Source organism: Gavialis gangeticus, unplaced genomic scaffold (genome assembly GCF_001723915.1).
Source record: "Gavialis gangeticus isolate Ggan-Ray unplaced genomic scaffold, GavGan_comp1, whole genome shotgun sequence".
NCBI classification, from domain to species: Eukaryota; Metazoa; Chordata; order Crocodylia; family Gavialidae; genus Gavialis; species Gavialis gangeticus.
Genome location: NW_017729025.1, coordinates 126,663,540 through 126,680,269, shown reverse-complemented (window position 1 = coordinate 126,680,269; position 16,730 = coordinate 126,663,540). Strand labels below are relative to the sequence as shown.

At 42.1% G+C, this 16,730-nt stretch overlaps 1 protein-coding gene across 1 annotated transcript; it reads right to left on the bottom strand.

The window, feature by feature from the left end:
- Window positions 1-2,911: 2,911 nt before the first annotated feature.
- Window positions 2,912-16,382, bottom strand: DEPDC7 (DEP domain containing 7). Its single transcript, XM_019519529.1, has 9 exons — window positions 16,263-16,382; window positions 13,103-13,496; window positions 11,217-11,347; window positions 10,030-10,219; window positions 6,018-6,229; window positions 4,334-4,476; window positions 3,580-3,705; window positions 3,402-3,480; window positions 2,912-3,130 (listed from the first exon to the last, which is right to left on the bottom strand). The coding sequence occupies exons 1-9, from the start codon at window positions 16,333-16,335 to the stop codon at window positions 2,916-2,918; spliced, it is 1,563 nt and encodes a 520-aa protein (XP_019375074.1). The 5' UTR covers window positions 16,336-16,382; the 3' UTR covers window positions 2,912-2,915.
- Between the last annotated feature and the right edge of the window lie 348 nt (window positions 16,383-16,730).

The window sequence follows — 16,730 nt, the reverse complement described above, 5'->3', positions numbered from 1 at the left end:
GCTGTTTTGCTACCACAACCAAACAGAATACTACACATAAATAGAACATAAATAAATAGCTCATGCTTACCCTCGACTCTCAGATGTACAAAATGGTAAGGCTTCGTAAAAAGCAACTGTCATTAGAATTAAGACTGAGTTTCCATTAAGACCTCGTTTCAATGCATCATGCTCCACCAAGAACAACAATATGCATTTTGTGGTACATGTATGCTCCTACCTTTCAATCTGCAATGCTCTGTATTTTCCATCAAGAAGCAGAGATGATATGTTGAACTATCTATTTCAGAATAGCGAGTCAATCTTCAGCCGCTACAAAGTGCATCAGTAATAATGTACTAGATCTCAAAAAGAAGATGCACATTGTGAATCTGTCAGGTACACAGTTCAGCCACTTGCTCTGATTAATACTGAAAAGTAACCTAGTAAGAATACAGCAATATCCAATGTAGCTAAATTCAGAATAGATTATGTCCTCAAGAGAGTTGTGGGTCCTGAAGTCAACAGACTTAAGCTTGATTGAGTGGTGTCAAGTATTGCTGATCTTCAGAAAAATGCGCGTGTAAGAGCCAGAGAATGAGAGTCACTGGGTGCCTCTACACAAGACGTTTATTGTGGAGCTGCATGATCAGTTCCAGAGTAAAAAAAAGTCTCAACAACTACACATGTGACTATTAGGCCACAAGAAACTAATTAACTCTGCCACAGGTTAGTACTTATAAATACAAGTACTTTTCTGTGGCAGAGTTCTTTAGTGAGCAACAATAAACATCTAGATGCTGATGGGGCTGGCTGGGACATGAGGATGCTTCAGTACAGGGCAGCCTGGTGGCTAACTCCACAATGGAGCACCCTTGTGCCCCAATCAGGCTTTCTACAGCATACTGAACTGGGTAGGAGCATCCCCAGGGGGGCAGGCTGACACCCCCAGGCCCCTGCCAGCTGGGGCTGCTCTGAACCAGCTCAAGATGCTGCAGTCTCAGGCACACGTTCAAATGCAGTGCCCAGGAGCAGTAAATTCCAGCATGATATGCTAGTAGCCTAGAGCAATAAACTCCAGTGCATGTGTCAATGCACCCACTGGCACCCAGAGAAGCACAGTTGGACTGTTTTTTTGCCTAAATATTTCTGCAACTTTCTTTGGGGGTGGATAACTTAACTAGAAATAAGACAACTAAATTCCACTACTCTTATTCTGCTCAGAAAAATAATCAGGGTCCCCCCTGCAACAGCAGTTATAGTCTACACCCAGTGAAGCCTGACAACAGATGCAAGGTTAGAGTTGCTCTACTGCAAGGAAGATGCATCAAGAATTAAAGCATGTTTCTGGTACCCATCTTGTTGGATTGTTGAAACGCTCAACTCCAAGTAAGGTAAGGTTGGGTCTGTGCCATTAGGGAAGGAGGGAGGGAGGGAGCCAGCCAGCCAGCCTCTAGTGGCACAGAAGAAAATGCATAGAGAGACTTGGGATTATGCAGCATTAGGTTTTCCCTGTAGATGGATGTGGACATGTCATGTGTGTTGATGCTGTACAACCTACAGTCTTCTCATGCTTGTTCCTTGTCAACTGTAGCTACAAGTTTTGCATTAACTGAAAGCCACTAGGAACCATTACGCAGTAACAAAGCACCTTATGTTTGTACTTCACATAGCTTCTCAGCTCTGGCTAAGCTAGCTGACAACGATAAACCAAGCTCAATTCTTGGTATAGCAACTCTAAGGCCAGGCTGAAACAAGACTGTTTGCAGGCCATCTTTGTGTCACCCCATCAATAGGGGATGTTGGCACCCAACAGGATCAGACACTTTATCAAGTTATTTCCCCTATATATTGTTCAGACTTGTGCCAATTTGTCTAAAATGGCACTAGAAACATTATCTTCACATGAGAGTTTAATTAGCAGTCTGATACAAGTTGAAATAGCAAGCAACTGATCTTCAGACAGTAGCTTTGCACACTACTGTGGTACTGCACCAGTTAAAAAACAAACACACCACACACATTAAAAGGAAAGATGTTAATTTGAACCATCTCTCTCACAAGGTCAGTTAAAAGTAGGATAAAAATCAAGAATGAACAATTTGTTGTGAGGAACAAAAAAAAAAAAAAAAGCCACAACATAAAGCAAACATTTCTTTGTACAGTACTAGCTTTTCAGGGTCAAGTAAGTTAATCATTTTCTCCAAATATTGGAGAGAAAGAGGTAGCTAGCCATATTAGTCTGAATCTAAAAACCCAGGCAGAAGGCAAGGCAGGCGCTAGCACCTTATAGATTAAGTGGTATGCCTTCAGAACCAGTTACCCTTCCCTGCCTTCTGCTTCAAATACAGAATTAAGCTTGCTTGTCCCTAAAAAGTTAGTCCAAAGTTTGCTTTATGCAGTTTTGATTTTAAAACAAAACATCTTCTTTTGAATGCTGAAGTTATGAAAAAAATAAGTTCAGGGACTAATGAAGCCAAGCCCATAGGCTTAAGACACTTAATCAAGTGTCTGATTCTGTTTCGTCTCTGCAGCCCCTATTGATGTGGTGGACAAAACTGGGCTACAAACAGCCTTGTTTCAGCCTGGCCTTAGAGTTACTATAACAAGAATTGAGCATGGTTGACAGTTGGTTGTCAGCTAGCTTAGCCAGAACTGAGGCGCTACATGAAGTGCAAGCATAGGGTGCTTTCTTAATATAGGCTTGGCTTCATGTACTTTAGTGCCCTTTTGCTGGCAACATTGTTTGTATTTATGAAACAGTCATTCTTAAACTATATTGCAAAGCCCCAGATTAATTGAACTTGTTAGAAATAAAGTTCTACTCATTTCCACAAAATTACTTTATTAGTTATTGGAATACAAAATTTACAATATATTAGGTGTTTTTGGATACTACTACATAGAACACAATTCACATTTATTTTTTTAGTTAGTTACACACACATATTAGTAAGTCTGTCACCAAAATACTGCATAAAAATAGTTGGATTACTACTATGAAACTGATCTAGCAGTCTTTTTCTCTCTTTGGCAGAGAGTTTTGAATCTTCATCAATGGTTTTTAGCAAAGATAGTAACTCATCTTTTGTTGTCTTCTCTGTATTGATGTGATATTCCCCCTCATCAAGTTTTTGGCAGAAAGTGTAGCCTGAAGACAGATATGAAAGATATTCAGATTGCTTGCAAGCCATCAGAGTCATCTAGCCATCCTATATTTTGCAAGCAAGTTTGCATTTAAAATAAAATTGCAAATTGTCACTTTAAGCCTCTTTGCATTGGCCCAGTTCTTTTTACTATATATCCAAACCTGAAAACAGGAATCTGTTTGTGTATTTTGAGGCTACTTTTTAAAGTCTGGATAGTAAGAATTGCTCTAACAAAAAACAACTATTTAAAACTGTAGAAAGTTAAGTGGTTACCTGTATTCTTACTAGGATCTTGACCTTGTTGTATAGCCACCAGCTTATCACTAACCATTTTATGTAGTGTCCCTGGGATCTTGAATAAAAGAGAGGAGACGGCCTAAATACATTTAGTTAATACTGGTTAAGATAAAAGTAGTTCAAATAAATGATATGGCTGATTTTTAGGTCTTACCTTTAAAACATCTTTTTGATGATCCACCAAGAACAAAATCAGGAGGTCAGTTTTTCCTTTGGATAAGGTCTTATTGTTGACGATAGCTTTAGAAAACATTCTTTTCACAACCATCCTATTATCAGTCTATATGGGGGGGAAGAAGATGGAAAAAAAAAAAGGTAAACTAAAGGATACCACAGTAACTTTTTCCCCTTTTGGTTTATCATAGGTAGCAAATAAAGGCATAATTTCTGTGAACTGCATTTTTATATATATAAAACTCAATACTGAACATGCACTGAGGTAAATGCCCTAGTTACACACACCTACAGGGAAAAATTATAGAAGCATCAAACTGATGTAGGCAAACAACACTCTTGTGGTAGGGGCAATACCTTTTATTAGGCCAACTAAATAGTAGCAAAAAAATTCCTGCAAGCTTTCAGGGCCAAAACACCCTTCTTCAGGCAAAGGAGAGTTCAAAGATTATAAATGTTCTCCCAGGTAGAAATGAAGCTTCATCTTGTACAGGGGAGTTAAAAGATGGCAAGGTTCCCCAAATATAAACAGTCCATTTTAAACAAGGTTGCTCTGTGAGTATGCAAAAGGAGGCACAGACAATAGCCAGAAGTAGGCTTGTTACCTGATGGTGTCCAATTGCTACTATTCAGTTGCTTTAATAAAAGATACTGCTTATGCTACAAAAGTTGTTTGCCTCAAACTGATGTAGGCATGCAATCTTTGACATTGTTTATGCAACTTTGCCTTTTACCTCTTTCTGCAACTTGAGCTCCGAATGATAAGCTGCAACAGCCATGAAGTATAACAACCTTCTGAACTCTTCTCTAGTTTGACTATTCAGAAGCTTTAAGTAGAGTTGAACTGCTTCTAAAGCCTGTTCAGTCTTTCCATTCACTGAGACAAAACACAAAGATAAGAGCAGGAGCGTAAACCTACAAACTCTGGTCTTGGACAGGTAAATCAAAATTGACTACACGTACATGTTTCTGAATTCACACTCACAACAAACATTAGAAGCTACCCATTAGAGGAAGCTGCATATTTAAAAACAGAGATTAAGGGTCTTGGTTTGTTTTGTGGTTTGTTTGTTTGGTTTTGTTTTGTTTTTTTTGGGGGGGGGGGAAGAGGGGGAGGTATATTTTACTGTTGTTTTTTCTAAATTTTAACAACACAACCCTCCTATAAGAAGCTACTTCCTTTCTAGAGTCACTCAAGAAGAATTTACCTCTATACAAGCAAGCCAAAGCCAGTTATCCCTCCCTGCACTGCATTATGTAGTCATCTTCCTTGTACAGAGCTGAGGTTTATAATGAAACCTCTTTTAGAAAAAAAACCTGATTTTAAAGAATACCCAATTATTGATACATGCCATTTTAAAGCCATATCAACATGAGGCACTCTAGTCCCAGCAAGAAAATTCACACATTTAAAATTCTTTAGTGTTCTTAACTACCACATGAAAATGGCCAATGGCATTTGGGCTCAAACATTTAGCATCATTTTCTTGCTCACCAGGACACACATTGAAACATCAACATAGCTCTGCCAACTGAACTACATTAGGATATAACTGCAAATTATTTACAAGCTACACTATAACAGAGTTTGATAACTTGGTGACAGGACGGTTCAGCCTACAGTTTTACTCTACTTCAGTCAGCAAAACAGAATTGAACTGTCAAATTTTACTACAAACTGACAGCTGTACAAAAATAGTTAATATGCTTGTGACCCTCAGTGGTATCAGCCAGCAGTCCTGTATAATAGAATCTTCAAAGAAAAAACTTTTCAGTGAAATCTTCAAATGGAAAAACAAACAACAACAACAAAAAAAACAACACATGACTACTTAACTGCTGCCTAGTTATTTCATTGAAGACCTGGAGGGTTTTTTGTTGTTGGATTTTTTTGGTTTTTTAAATAGGTATTGTAGAAGAGTAGATTTATTTAAAAACAAGTGGGCCATATTAGGCTGTTCATCTTGTGAGAAGATGGCTTAAAAAGCATGTTGCCTATACTGGAGTAGGGGGAAAACTTTACTAGGCTAAATTCACAAACATCCAGAGAGAATCCATACAAGGCTTAAAAGAACCCACCTATCTATCTATAAAATGAAGTTGTATGATTTCGTATGTACAAGTTTCAGGGCTGATCTATTCCTTTACCTTGTATAACTCATTAACTTTTGTGCAGATTAGAATGCTAGTTTCTCATACACTTTGCACAGCTGTGCCCACACAAGGTACACAACTAAGGACAATCTGGCTGTTAGCCCTGATCAAATTCCTAAACTAGGAATCAGCTCTCAAAATTTATTCACTAGGAAGGAAGATACTACTCCTTTATGGTGCCTACAGACAAATCTGATAACCAGGTACTCAGTCCTTCAATCTACTTACCAGATAAACCTAGAATCTCATCATCATTTCACTTACCCAGCAGCTCTGCAATTCCTGTGTGGATATCAGATGCATGGGTTAATAGTGGCTCTTTCTGACTGTAGTAGCCACCAATAGTATCAAACAGCAGTAGCTTCCATGCCTCTGTTTTGTCAGGTTGATCAGGCAAGTTTCTGCTTATATCTACCACCATTTGATCTGGAAGATAATCCAAGCAATCTATTGCTGCAGAGAGCCATTCATCTGTCCTAGAAAGAACCATTATACAGACAGATCTGTCAATAAAGCATTAGACAGTTACTTGCATTCTGTGGGCTAAGCGGATGTTTACAAAGAGTAAATTCCCAACTGCTAAGCAGAGAGAGGTAGTTATCTGTGCTAGTCTGAAGTCAGGCAGAAGGCAGGATAGTGGCACTGTAGGCCCATTATTTTTGCTGAACTACAAAAGGTTGTAGCAACAAAAAATAAGTGAAGTGCTATGGGCAGCCACATTCAAAGCCCCTTATCTAGAGCATGACAAGGCACGTTCTCCGGACAGGGCCCAGTAGAGGGCTGCTCCATAACTCTCCTGCCCCTAGGGAAAGCCATCAGTAAGCCAGATAGCAAACACTACTGTCCCGCTCTAAGGAGCCTGCCTGCAGCCTGGGATCCTGAAATGTTTTTGACCTGTCTATAGCCCAGGTTTCTGGGGGTGTCTGTAGGAAAGGGTCATGCCCCAGGAAACTGGCTCCCTCCCACACTGATCAACTGGTCACTCCAGCTCTCTGTAAAGGGCATGATCCTTGCACGGGACCAGGTCACCATGATTCACCTGTCCCAGTTTGCTGGCCAGAATGAGGGATTAGAGAACTTATCCCCTTCCTCCATTTTCTGCAGGCAGCTGCAGGCTGTGTTTGACAGCCCTGGTGGCAGGCACAGGAATTACTTAGGCTTTCCCTCTTAACTTGCTCCTACGGCTTTTTGCTTAGGGGCAAGTGAGACCATGCCTCTGGACTTGCACATAGGATGCCAGCCATGGATTTGGGAGTATCTGAAGAGTCTAGAAGGGAGGACACTTTCCAGTGACAGCACCACACAGTCTTGAATGACTGAATTCTGCTCTGTTGACAGCATTTGGAACCAATTTACCTATTTGGCAAGAGACAAAAAATTTAAAAGAAGGGGGAGCAGTAAATCCTGAGATGCTGGCAGACCAGGGAAGATGTTTCGGTTGAATTTTTGGCACATTGCACATTAAAAATTAGAGCCCAACACAAAACAAGCTACAAAGAGGTGTTCCATATTTATCACGGAATACCTGAGGCTCATTCACCACGTTTGCTGCTTGTTGCCACCTTTATCGGATGACGCATTATTTGTGTGCGCGCCACGTCACAATTTATTGTACAATTAGTGTGGTAATTGTGCAATAAATGTACTATCTGCTGGGGGGGGGGAGTCTTATTAAGTAACTGGTTCAGAGAAGTATAATCTTTTGTAGACAACAGCCTACTTCATCAGATGCTGTAACTGTGTCCTACAAAAGCTTATGCCTCTCTGAACCAGTTAAATCTAAGGTGCCAGCCTGTTCTGCCTTATGCCCAATTGCTAAAACAGAAGTGTACAAGGGCTCCAAAATGAGTGCACTAGGCATAGACTATGGACACAGATTAGTAGTTTAGGATGAAGTTACAACTGTATGCACCTCTGGTTGTTTTCCGAAGGAGTTTAGTATTCTATTTGTCTAGGTACATTACATCACACAAAGCAAAATAGGATACCAACAATGTGGCTTTATGTTTTAGATTATATAGCTCCCAAAGAAATATGAACATTGATCTAGCTTGGATAAAAGAATTTTTCATATTTTGTTGTATTTTTTAATAGCACAGTTAAAAGAAACAAAACATATTTCAGGCCAAGCCTTATTTTAGTTTTGATTAAGATTTGAAGCAACTTAAACATACTTAAAAATATAGTCTGTTCATTCATTGTTCAGTGTTTCCAGAATCTAAAAGAATGACAAATGATACAAACTTCATCAGCTCAGTTTTTGGTTTGGATTTATATAGCAAAACATGGCCATTTTGCCTTCTCATAGTTTAATCAGACCTTCCTTTCCCTATTTTCTTTTTTTTCCACCCAATCCCATGCCAAAGAATTTACTAAAGTATTGCGAGTAGAAGCATTAAATGTTCAAAGCTAAATTCATTATAATATCAAATCAGTAGCCATTTGTTTACACAAAACATAATAAAAAGAGGGAAGTAGTTTACAAACTCCCAGAATTATAAGACTACATAACAATGCTGGACTCCAAAAGTTCCAGGAGTTAATACAGCAGTCATACCCCAATTCTACCATGCCCACGGGTTTGGTTTTAAAATAAGAGATACTGCTAACACATTAAACATAAAAAAAAAGAAGAGAGAGGGAAATTAGTTAGTTACTTTCCAGCCAGTTTCCCATTGTATATGCTCCAGAACATTCCAGTCAAAAGATCACAACTGGAATAAATAATCTTCAGCCAAATAAGTAGTTCTACAGACTAAGAAGTTTCTAAGCCAGCACAAACTGGAAGGATACTTAGTCACCATTGCAAAGAATAGTACATTGGTGCTCAACATTTTGGACCCTGAGGACCTGATGAGAGGGGGTAGTGCTGGTCCACAGGCCAGACCATATAGGTTGTATCTGCAATGGGTTCAGTCTACTGGTGCAATCCAACCTGCTGGCACGGGTCAGCACACTGGAGGATGCCGTAGGACAACATGCACTGGTGCATGGGGCCTTGTTATCAGGCCTGCAGGGATTCCCACAGGTCCAGAAGTTTGAGGGCATGGGGATGGGGTGTGGTGACAATGTTAACTGCCACAGCTTCCAGAGCCACAGCAATTAACACTACCAATACTCCTCTGGTGCCAAGTTTCTGTACCCAGGGGGAGCCCCAAGGACCAGATTCAGCCCTCAGTTGTAGGCTGAGCACCATTGGGATCTCATGTAGAAGAGCGCTGGTTACTTACTTAGAACTTAACAGCTCGGCTAGTTTACTTACTTGGAAAGTAGCTTCTAATCCAGGGGTGTCAAACCTATGGCCCAAATCCACTGTACAGAGCCCTGCCATCTGGACTCCAATGCTGGCTGAGTCTTATCCAACACAAGGCATGGCACAGAGCCAGGCTGGACCCACCGACTCCTCCCCTGCACCCCCAGCATACCTGATCCAACAGCATGGTGCAGATTCTGAAGTGGCCACCACATAGGGTGTAGTCTGGCTGGAACAAACTGTGTTGCATGCAGTGCCCATTCCAGCCAGTCTGAGACACTGCGCCTGCAAGCACCACATGCAGCATGGGTCCTGGATTGGCTAGACCGTGTGCGATGCCTGTTCCACAGCAGGGGTCACATACAATACAGTCTAGCCCAGGAGGCCACCACATCATGCAGCTCTCACTCTGGTCAGACTGCACCATATGTAATGCCCGTTCTAGCTACTCCAGACAGGCTGGAGTGGCTATTAGATCAGATACACAGGGAGATAGGAGAGTTCATAGGACCAATCCTGTGCCTCATGGGGTTGGATGTGTTGGATACCCCTATTCTAATCTATGCATCGGGAACAAAAAGGCAGAGAGAATAAAAGAAGTTAAACTACCTTAACATCCCAAAGGGTGACTTTTACTTGCAAAGTTGCTTTACTCATTTCTCATTTGATTTAGCATTTGATTACCATTGAGGAATACTAAGACTTCTAGGCACTTGCTCCTTATTTAACTATCAGTGACTTCAGATGTCTTCCATAAGTCAGCACTTATTGTCTCTTCTGGATCCAATTTTAGCTTAGCAAATACTGTATCACAATTCAACACAGTCAATTCTAGTGAATAGAAGAGGTACCATTATCCATTCTCTCTTTTGTGCAGTACTGGAGATGGATCATCAACATATTCATTACAATAGCACTCAAGGACAAACTGGTATAAACAGATCCACTGTTCTTGACTTCTTCACAACTTAGAAAGGAAGTTAGTCAAAATTTTGTCCCTTCAATTAAATATTTTCTACTTACTGAGTGTCATTGAAAGCTTTGAGAATCTCTCTATCCAGATAGTTACTTGTGATGATGTAGCCAGCATCTTTCTTTGTTTGGGGAAGTTTAGGCCCAATCTCTTGATGTTTGAATAAAGAGTCAAGAAGCGGAAGGTCCACAAGCTGCAGTAGACGAGCTATTGTTTGTTCTTGCCATACTTCATTGATAACTGGGTGAGGCAGAGGGTACAAAACAAGTGATGAAAGCCAGGTAACAAAATTATGAAATAAAAAGGGATTAGACAAGTTACAAGTTTTCCCTCTTCTCACAGGCCGAGCTGTTCCCACAGCAAGGAGTTAAAGTATAGGTCCCTTATCAGCTTTAAATACACTTTATCACAGCAGAAAAAAAAGAAAGAATTATAGATTTGTTTAGCCAGCTTCAAGAGTAGGTAGGAGAATTGCTCTGGCTAGGTCCAAAATGCCTGACATACTTTACACTCTAAAATTTGCAAGCAATCTTTGTCACAGATAAAGGAGTCTTGCACACACACCATGCTAATAGGGACCTGTGGAAAAAGAAAGACCTGTTGTAGCTTTTAGAGCTCAAAGTGACACCCTTACAGCAGATCCCTACCATATTAGCTTTCACTCTCAGATGCCCTATAGGTCATCTCGCTTGCCTGCTCTGGAGTTTCTGGGAAATTAGTAGTTATAACAGAGAAAGAAAGGAAATACACTAGGAATTGTGAGGAGGATACTAGCAATAGCTCAGTATCAAGTTTTACTGACTGCTCACAAAACTCGGACATAAGAGTGAGAGCTTCCACCAACAATTTTGCAAGGTCTTAAATACAGCAATTAAAAGGGGGTGGGTACAAGGTGTGTTTGTAAATGTTTGGGAGGCTAAGAAAAGGGGTTAATCTAATTATGCTAAATTGTCTGTGCTGAAGTCATGCCAGCTTCACAACAGTTGTATGTTTTCTTTCAGGGAACTGTACATTTATTATTGAGAGTTGAGACAAACTAGACTTTTTCTGTGTGCATTATGAAACACACTGTTCAAAACAAAAGGAGAACACTGTGTGTTCAGGATCTGTTCCATCTTGGATTCTGATAGTCTGACATCTTCCCTCCAATTTAAGATTGGAAAGGTTTCCACCTGTCATACCAGTTATTGCCTTCCTTCACACCTCACAAGTACCTATGGAATCTCATTTTGCTTACCTTGAGGAGACAAAACTTCAGAGATGTTTACTTGCAGGGTGTTAGCAGGCTGCAGTCTCAAGTTTTTCCAGAGATCATCTAAGTTTTCTGATTTTATTTGAATGGGATTAAATAATTCTGTTTTCCCATGTCTGAGATGAAGAGAAAGGGCAATCCAATCAGAAATTCAGTAAAAATAAATATTTACGTATGAAAATTAGTTATGCACATAAGTCATAACTATTTCTGTTTAGAAGGGCACATACTTTACTAAGTTACAAGTGGAAAACCAACAAACAAAAAAACCCCACACATCCTAAATGGATATTTTTAAGACTTGGCTGTACCAGATACTGGATTGCTCTGATCCAGTCTAAGAAATCATAGAAGTCAAGCTGCCAAGTTAGTTTCATTGCCCTATCACCAGCACATGGAGAAAGATAGAGCAGTACTAGGGCAAAATTGCATAGTTCTGAGAGTGAAGGAAGAAAGTCACCAATATCCCTGCTTCACTGGAATTCTTCCTCCTAGTCTACATACATGGGAGCAATAAGAAATCAGTTGGTGATTTTTTGGAAGTTGCTTTTCCATCTTCCCTGCCCTACAGTCAGTCAGCACATAAAAGAAGCTACATCATAGACATAGGCTAAGAGACCCAGGAGTGCGTGGATCTTCCCCTCCATGTTCAGGCCTGGAATTGGCAAATCCCCCTACAGTTGCAGGGGGATAGGTTCAATAGAGGGATGAACCTATAGCTCTTCTCCCCCAGCAGAAGAGTTATTAGAATTAGGATACAGTTTGTATGGTGGTAACTGTTCACTAGCAATATATTGTTTCTTACGTACAGACGTAGCCTATGGGACAAGCATAAATGAATGTAAAAATGCCCATCGGGCCTTGTTCCCCCCATATCTCCAGCACCTATATTAATGCTTTACTGGGTTTCAGTCATAGCCAGCTGCGTTTATAAGTTTTAATTTTCTTCTTAACCATCTACTGTAAGTAGAGAAAGAAACAGCAGAGCAATTTCAGCTGACAAATGATTTCTGCTGTAAGCATCGTTCCAATCCTCATTTCAAAATCTTCCCCATTTTGTAGTAAGTCAGTTTTTAGTACAGCTTGAAAACTTTTCCATTTTAGGCATGCATTCTGCTCTTTGTGTAACAGCCCACATAATTAATTCTTGTAGAAAAAGATGTGATGGTACATATCATTACATCAAAAGTAGAAGCAGCCCAGCATATTTCAGATAATACTCATGCCATCACACCACAAAAGCCACTCATAAATTTATACCTATGGGAAAAGAAAGGTCTTGGAATACACCAGATGCCTGTGTAGGAACAAGTCATGATTAAGCACTCTGCCTGATATAAATATCACATTTTCATCAAATGCAATTATTCTACTAAGATTATCCCGTTTCTAAATAAAGAGGTTTTAAACAGTATTTTTTCCCATTTCTGCTCTTAATAGCTTCTAATGGTGTTATATCAGCTTCAGATGTTAGATTCTGAAGTTTCCCCATTAGCTGGGTTGATGCATTCTAATTCCAATTTGCTATCAGATGCATATTACACAAGATGTCTGTACAAAACTTTCTATGGGATGAAAATTGCAGTGTCTAAAAGGAGTTGATGGTTTCAATCCAATTTCTAATGGGTAAGCATCCATACCTCCTCCTCAGAGATGGCTTCCTGATAGCAGTCACACGATTGAGTAGATATGGAGACTATTTTCTTATTCGACAGCGCAGTCTCTCTAGGTAAGAAACTTATTGTACTAGCTTAATGGTTTCAAGGTATCGGCTAGCATCTTTCCACAAACACAAAGTATACTACCCACAAAAATAAGCACCATCTCCCTACTGCAAAGTAGGTTATGTTTATGTACAGCTGACCACTAACCTTTGAGGTGTACGGTGCCCACGTTCCTTTTCAAATGGGCAGTCCACTGGGCTAGGTACATTTGCAAATCTATATAAACTGCAGCTACTATCTTCAAACACAGACCGTTTGTCTTTTCCAAAAACTCTTGTTGAAACAGCCTCAAACACTTTGTAATCCATCAGGGCTTGGCATACTCGCACTACTTTAGCACGAGAAATATCTATATCCCCAAAATATCTGTTCTGCAGGAGATGAGCAAAAACAATGTCCACTGCATCTGAGCCGATGAAACAGTCATTGTAACACTTCAGATTCTGTCGCCGCTTTTTAACTTCCACTTGAGTTTGAAGTGCATTGATAATGCTGCTCCATATGTATGTTGCACCAAAGGGCTTTTGTGCCAAGCTGAAACCTGAGAACATACACACAGGGAAAACATTAATAACTACTTGTTCTCTGAGATGCTGATGGCTTGGTATGTCAACTTCAGAGTGATAAGTGATATCCTACAGCATATATCCTAGGGGTAGACCACAAATGCAAACTCTGCACAGAAAAAAATAGTCTGTGCAGATACTGGATATCGGTTTCATACATGCAAATCTCTCTGGCGGTTGCATCCAGTGACCCAGCCTACTTCTTATTCTTAGCTACGGTTCTCTTCTACCTTATCAGTCATGCCCTTTGTTCTGTGCAGGTACCTTGTACAATCCACCGCTGACAGTCAATGGGGTATGTACAGAACCCAGTTAATACACACACTTACGTGCTCCTTCAGCAGTTGGAGACCACCAACAAGTTAATTATTAAGGACCCAATGATTTCATCAACTGCACTGAGAAATAGTTACCCCTGTTAGTCTGAAGTCAAAAGGCAGGACAGGGTAGCACCTTTGAAACTAACTGGTTCAGAGAGACATAAGCTTTTGCAGGTGGCAGCCAACTTTGAGAAGCCAAAGAGTTGCAAACTGTGCATCTGACAAAGGTTGCCAACGGAATGCCAACTTCTCTTTGACAATGGGGCATGGGAAAGGAAGTAACGAAGGGCTACTGCTTAGATAATAGTGCACTAGGCACAGGACCAAAATCATAAGTTAGCCTCATACAGTCCAATAAACATCTAACAAATGGGCCACTTTCAGCCACAACAACTCCAGCTTAGAATCAGAGCAGTAACACAGAGGCAAAAAGCTCCAATCAGCTGACTGGCAGCCCCAGCCCTGAGACGACATACTGTACCAGAGCATCCTGGCCTCCCCCACTTCCAGAAACATGCCCTTGGGATCTCCAGTGCATGTCTCTGGAAATGGGTGAAGTAGGGTTCCCCACTTCCAGAAATGTGCCCTCAGCAGTCTCCAGGAACCCCAGAGATTGCCAGTTCCCTGATGTGTTCCCCAGTTCCCCACTTGCAGGACAATGGGCGATGTGTTCTCTGGAAGATCAGCCAGAAGGACATTGGGCAATATGTACTTCACCCAACGAAGCAGATCAGCTGTGCCTGCACATATCTTGGCACAGCCAATCCGCTTCATCTGGTGATGCCTTTCTGAACCAGTTGTTCTCTAAGGCTAGAAACAGACATCAGCTTTCCTAGGCAACAGATAGTTTACTTCAGCAGAGGGTATACATGGGGCTTGCAGAAAGTAGGTATTCTACACAGGAGTGAACTTAAATATACAAGGTAAGGGGCGAGGGCACTTCTGAGAAAGGCCAAGGTGGGTTGATACTTCAGCAGAGACAGACAAAGCAATTCACCTCATATCCCTCAATGGGATGAGTCAATGGTGAGAGTTGTTACCCTTCCCATTAACAGAAGAAGCCTCTTAAAGCAAGCAATTATTCCCCTCTACTCAGCACAAGGTAGGCCTTACCTGGAGAGTTCTGGATGCAGCCTTTACAAAAGATATACGCAAATCAGAGACAATCCAGGAGAGGGCAGAAATAATTATTAAAAATAAAAACAAAACCAAAAGTTTAGAAAATATGATCTACGCCAAAAGATTTAAAGAAAAACAAAACCAAACCAAACCAAACCCACAGGTTCTTCAATCTAGAAATTTGAAGGCTAGAGGAATATAACAGTTTTCCAACATGTAAAGGGTTATCATAAACGATAATGATGATTAATTCTTCCTCATGGTCACTAGAGCTAGGATCAACAACAAAGTGCTTAGTTTGCAGCAAGGGAGCTTTGTTTCTAACTTGCATAAACTACTTTTAACTGTATGAAAAAGCTAAGCACCCAAACAGGCCAGCCAAGCAAGCTGTGAAATCCCAGCAGTGGACATTTTAAGCATAGGTTAAACAGACATCAGTCAGGGAAGCCAAGCAATGCTTTCCCTGCCTGAGAGCACTGTGGAACAGATGGGGTGACCTCTCAACATCCCTTTCAGCACCATTTCTCTAGCAAGGGTATGAAACGCATGAACAAGACAGTTTGGCAGAAGATGAGGTTTTCAGTAACAATGCTCCCAACAGGTCATGGGTCAGCACAGAGCCCAGGCTGGGCAACAGCTTGTTCACTCTGCCATTTCCAGTCACTTATTCTTGCCATGCTGTACTTGTCACTTCTGCTTGTTTCTATGAAGTTAAAATTAAATCAAAGAAGGAAGGAGAGCAAAAGACACCCTCTCTCCCCACAAACCAGCTTGGGGACTGTGCACTTGTATTTCTAAATACTCTTTTATTACCATTAACTCCTCCCTTGACCACCCAACGGGTGCATGTGGGGAGCAGAAATAGTTACGTTTTTCTCTAAGGGCTGTGATTCTCGAGCAGGGCCCCTGGGAGGGTGCCCTGCCAGGTGCCAGCCCTTAGATGGGCAAGCCCAACAAGCCCAAGGAGAACCTCCCGGCTCTGTTGCAGGAAACGTGCACTGCTCCTGCCCCGGCATCCAGAGCAGGGACGGCAGCCAAGAGCCGGCACTTCCTGAGGGGGCCCGAGCCTAGGGAGGCGGAAAGCCACGCTCCCAGGGCACAGCCCCGGCACGGGACGCCTTTCATACAGCCCCCAACTTCCAGGACTTGCCTGGGCGGGGGCAAGAGCCGCGAGACCTTGGTGCGGGCTGGGGCCACCCCCTCCCCGCGGGGCTAACCTGTTGAGGGGCAGCCAGCTGCCACCCCTCTGGGGGAGACGCAACCCCCACAGGACCAGGACGCGGCCCCCCTCCCGCGGCCTACCCGGAGGCTTGCTGGCCGGGCTGTAGACGGCGCAGAGATTCAAAGCTGCCGCCCTCTCCCGCACGCTGGCCATGTCCACCCAGCTCCGCACGCCACCCAGGCACTGCTCGCGCCGCTGCCCAGCCTAGATGTAGCTGAGGGAGTGGGCGGGGCCAGCAGGCCAGGGGCAGCCCCATTGGCTCGGAGCCCACCTCCGAGCGCGGTGTGTCCTCCCGCGTTCCGAGCTCTGGCCCCATTGGCCCGGCCCTGAGCCCCCGAGCGCAGTGCGTCCTCCGCGCGCCCGGCCCCCGCTGTCCCACTCTCCTGGTCAGGGGCTAGTCATTAGCCCGCTGGAAATGAACCGAGCGGCTGCGTGTAGCCACACAGACAGAAATCAAAACCAAGCAGCAGTGTTTCCTGGACCGTTAATGCGTAGCTTAGGCGCAGCCTTCGTTTAGGGACTGAACCTGTCCAGTTGGGAAAAAAAAA

Excerpts from the sequence above, each read along its gene's own strand:
- DEPDC7 (XM_019519529.1), bottom strand. The coding sequence starts at position 16,335 with ATGGCCAGCGTGCGGGAGAGGGCGGCAGCTTTGAATCTCTGCGCCGTC. Across the intron at positions 6,230-10,029 it reads AAAGCTTTCAATGACACTCA|GACAGATGAATGGCTCTCTG; the intron begins GTAAGTAGAAAA and ends GGTTCTTTCTAG. Across the intron at positions 3,706-4,333 it reads AGCTCAAGTTGCAGAAAGAG|ACTGATAATAGGATGGTTGT; the intron begins GTAAAAGGCAAA and ends CCCCCCATATAG.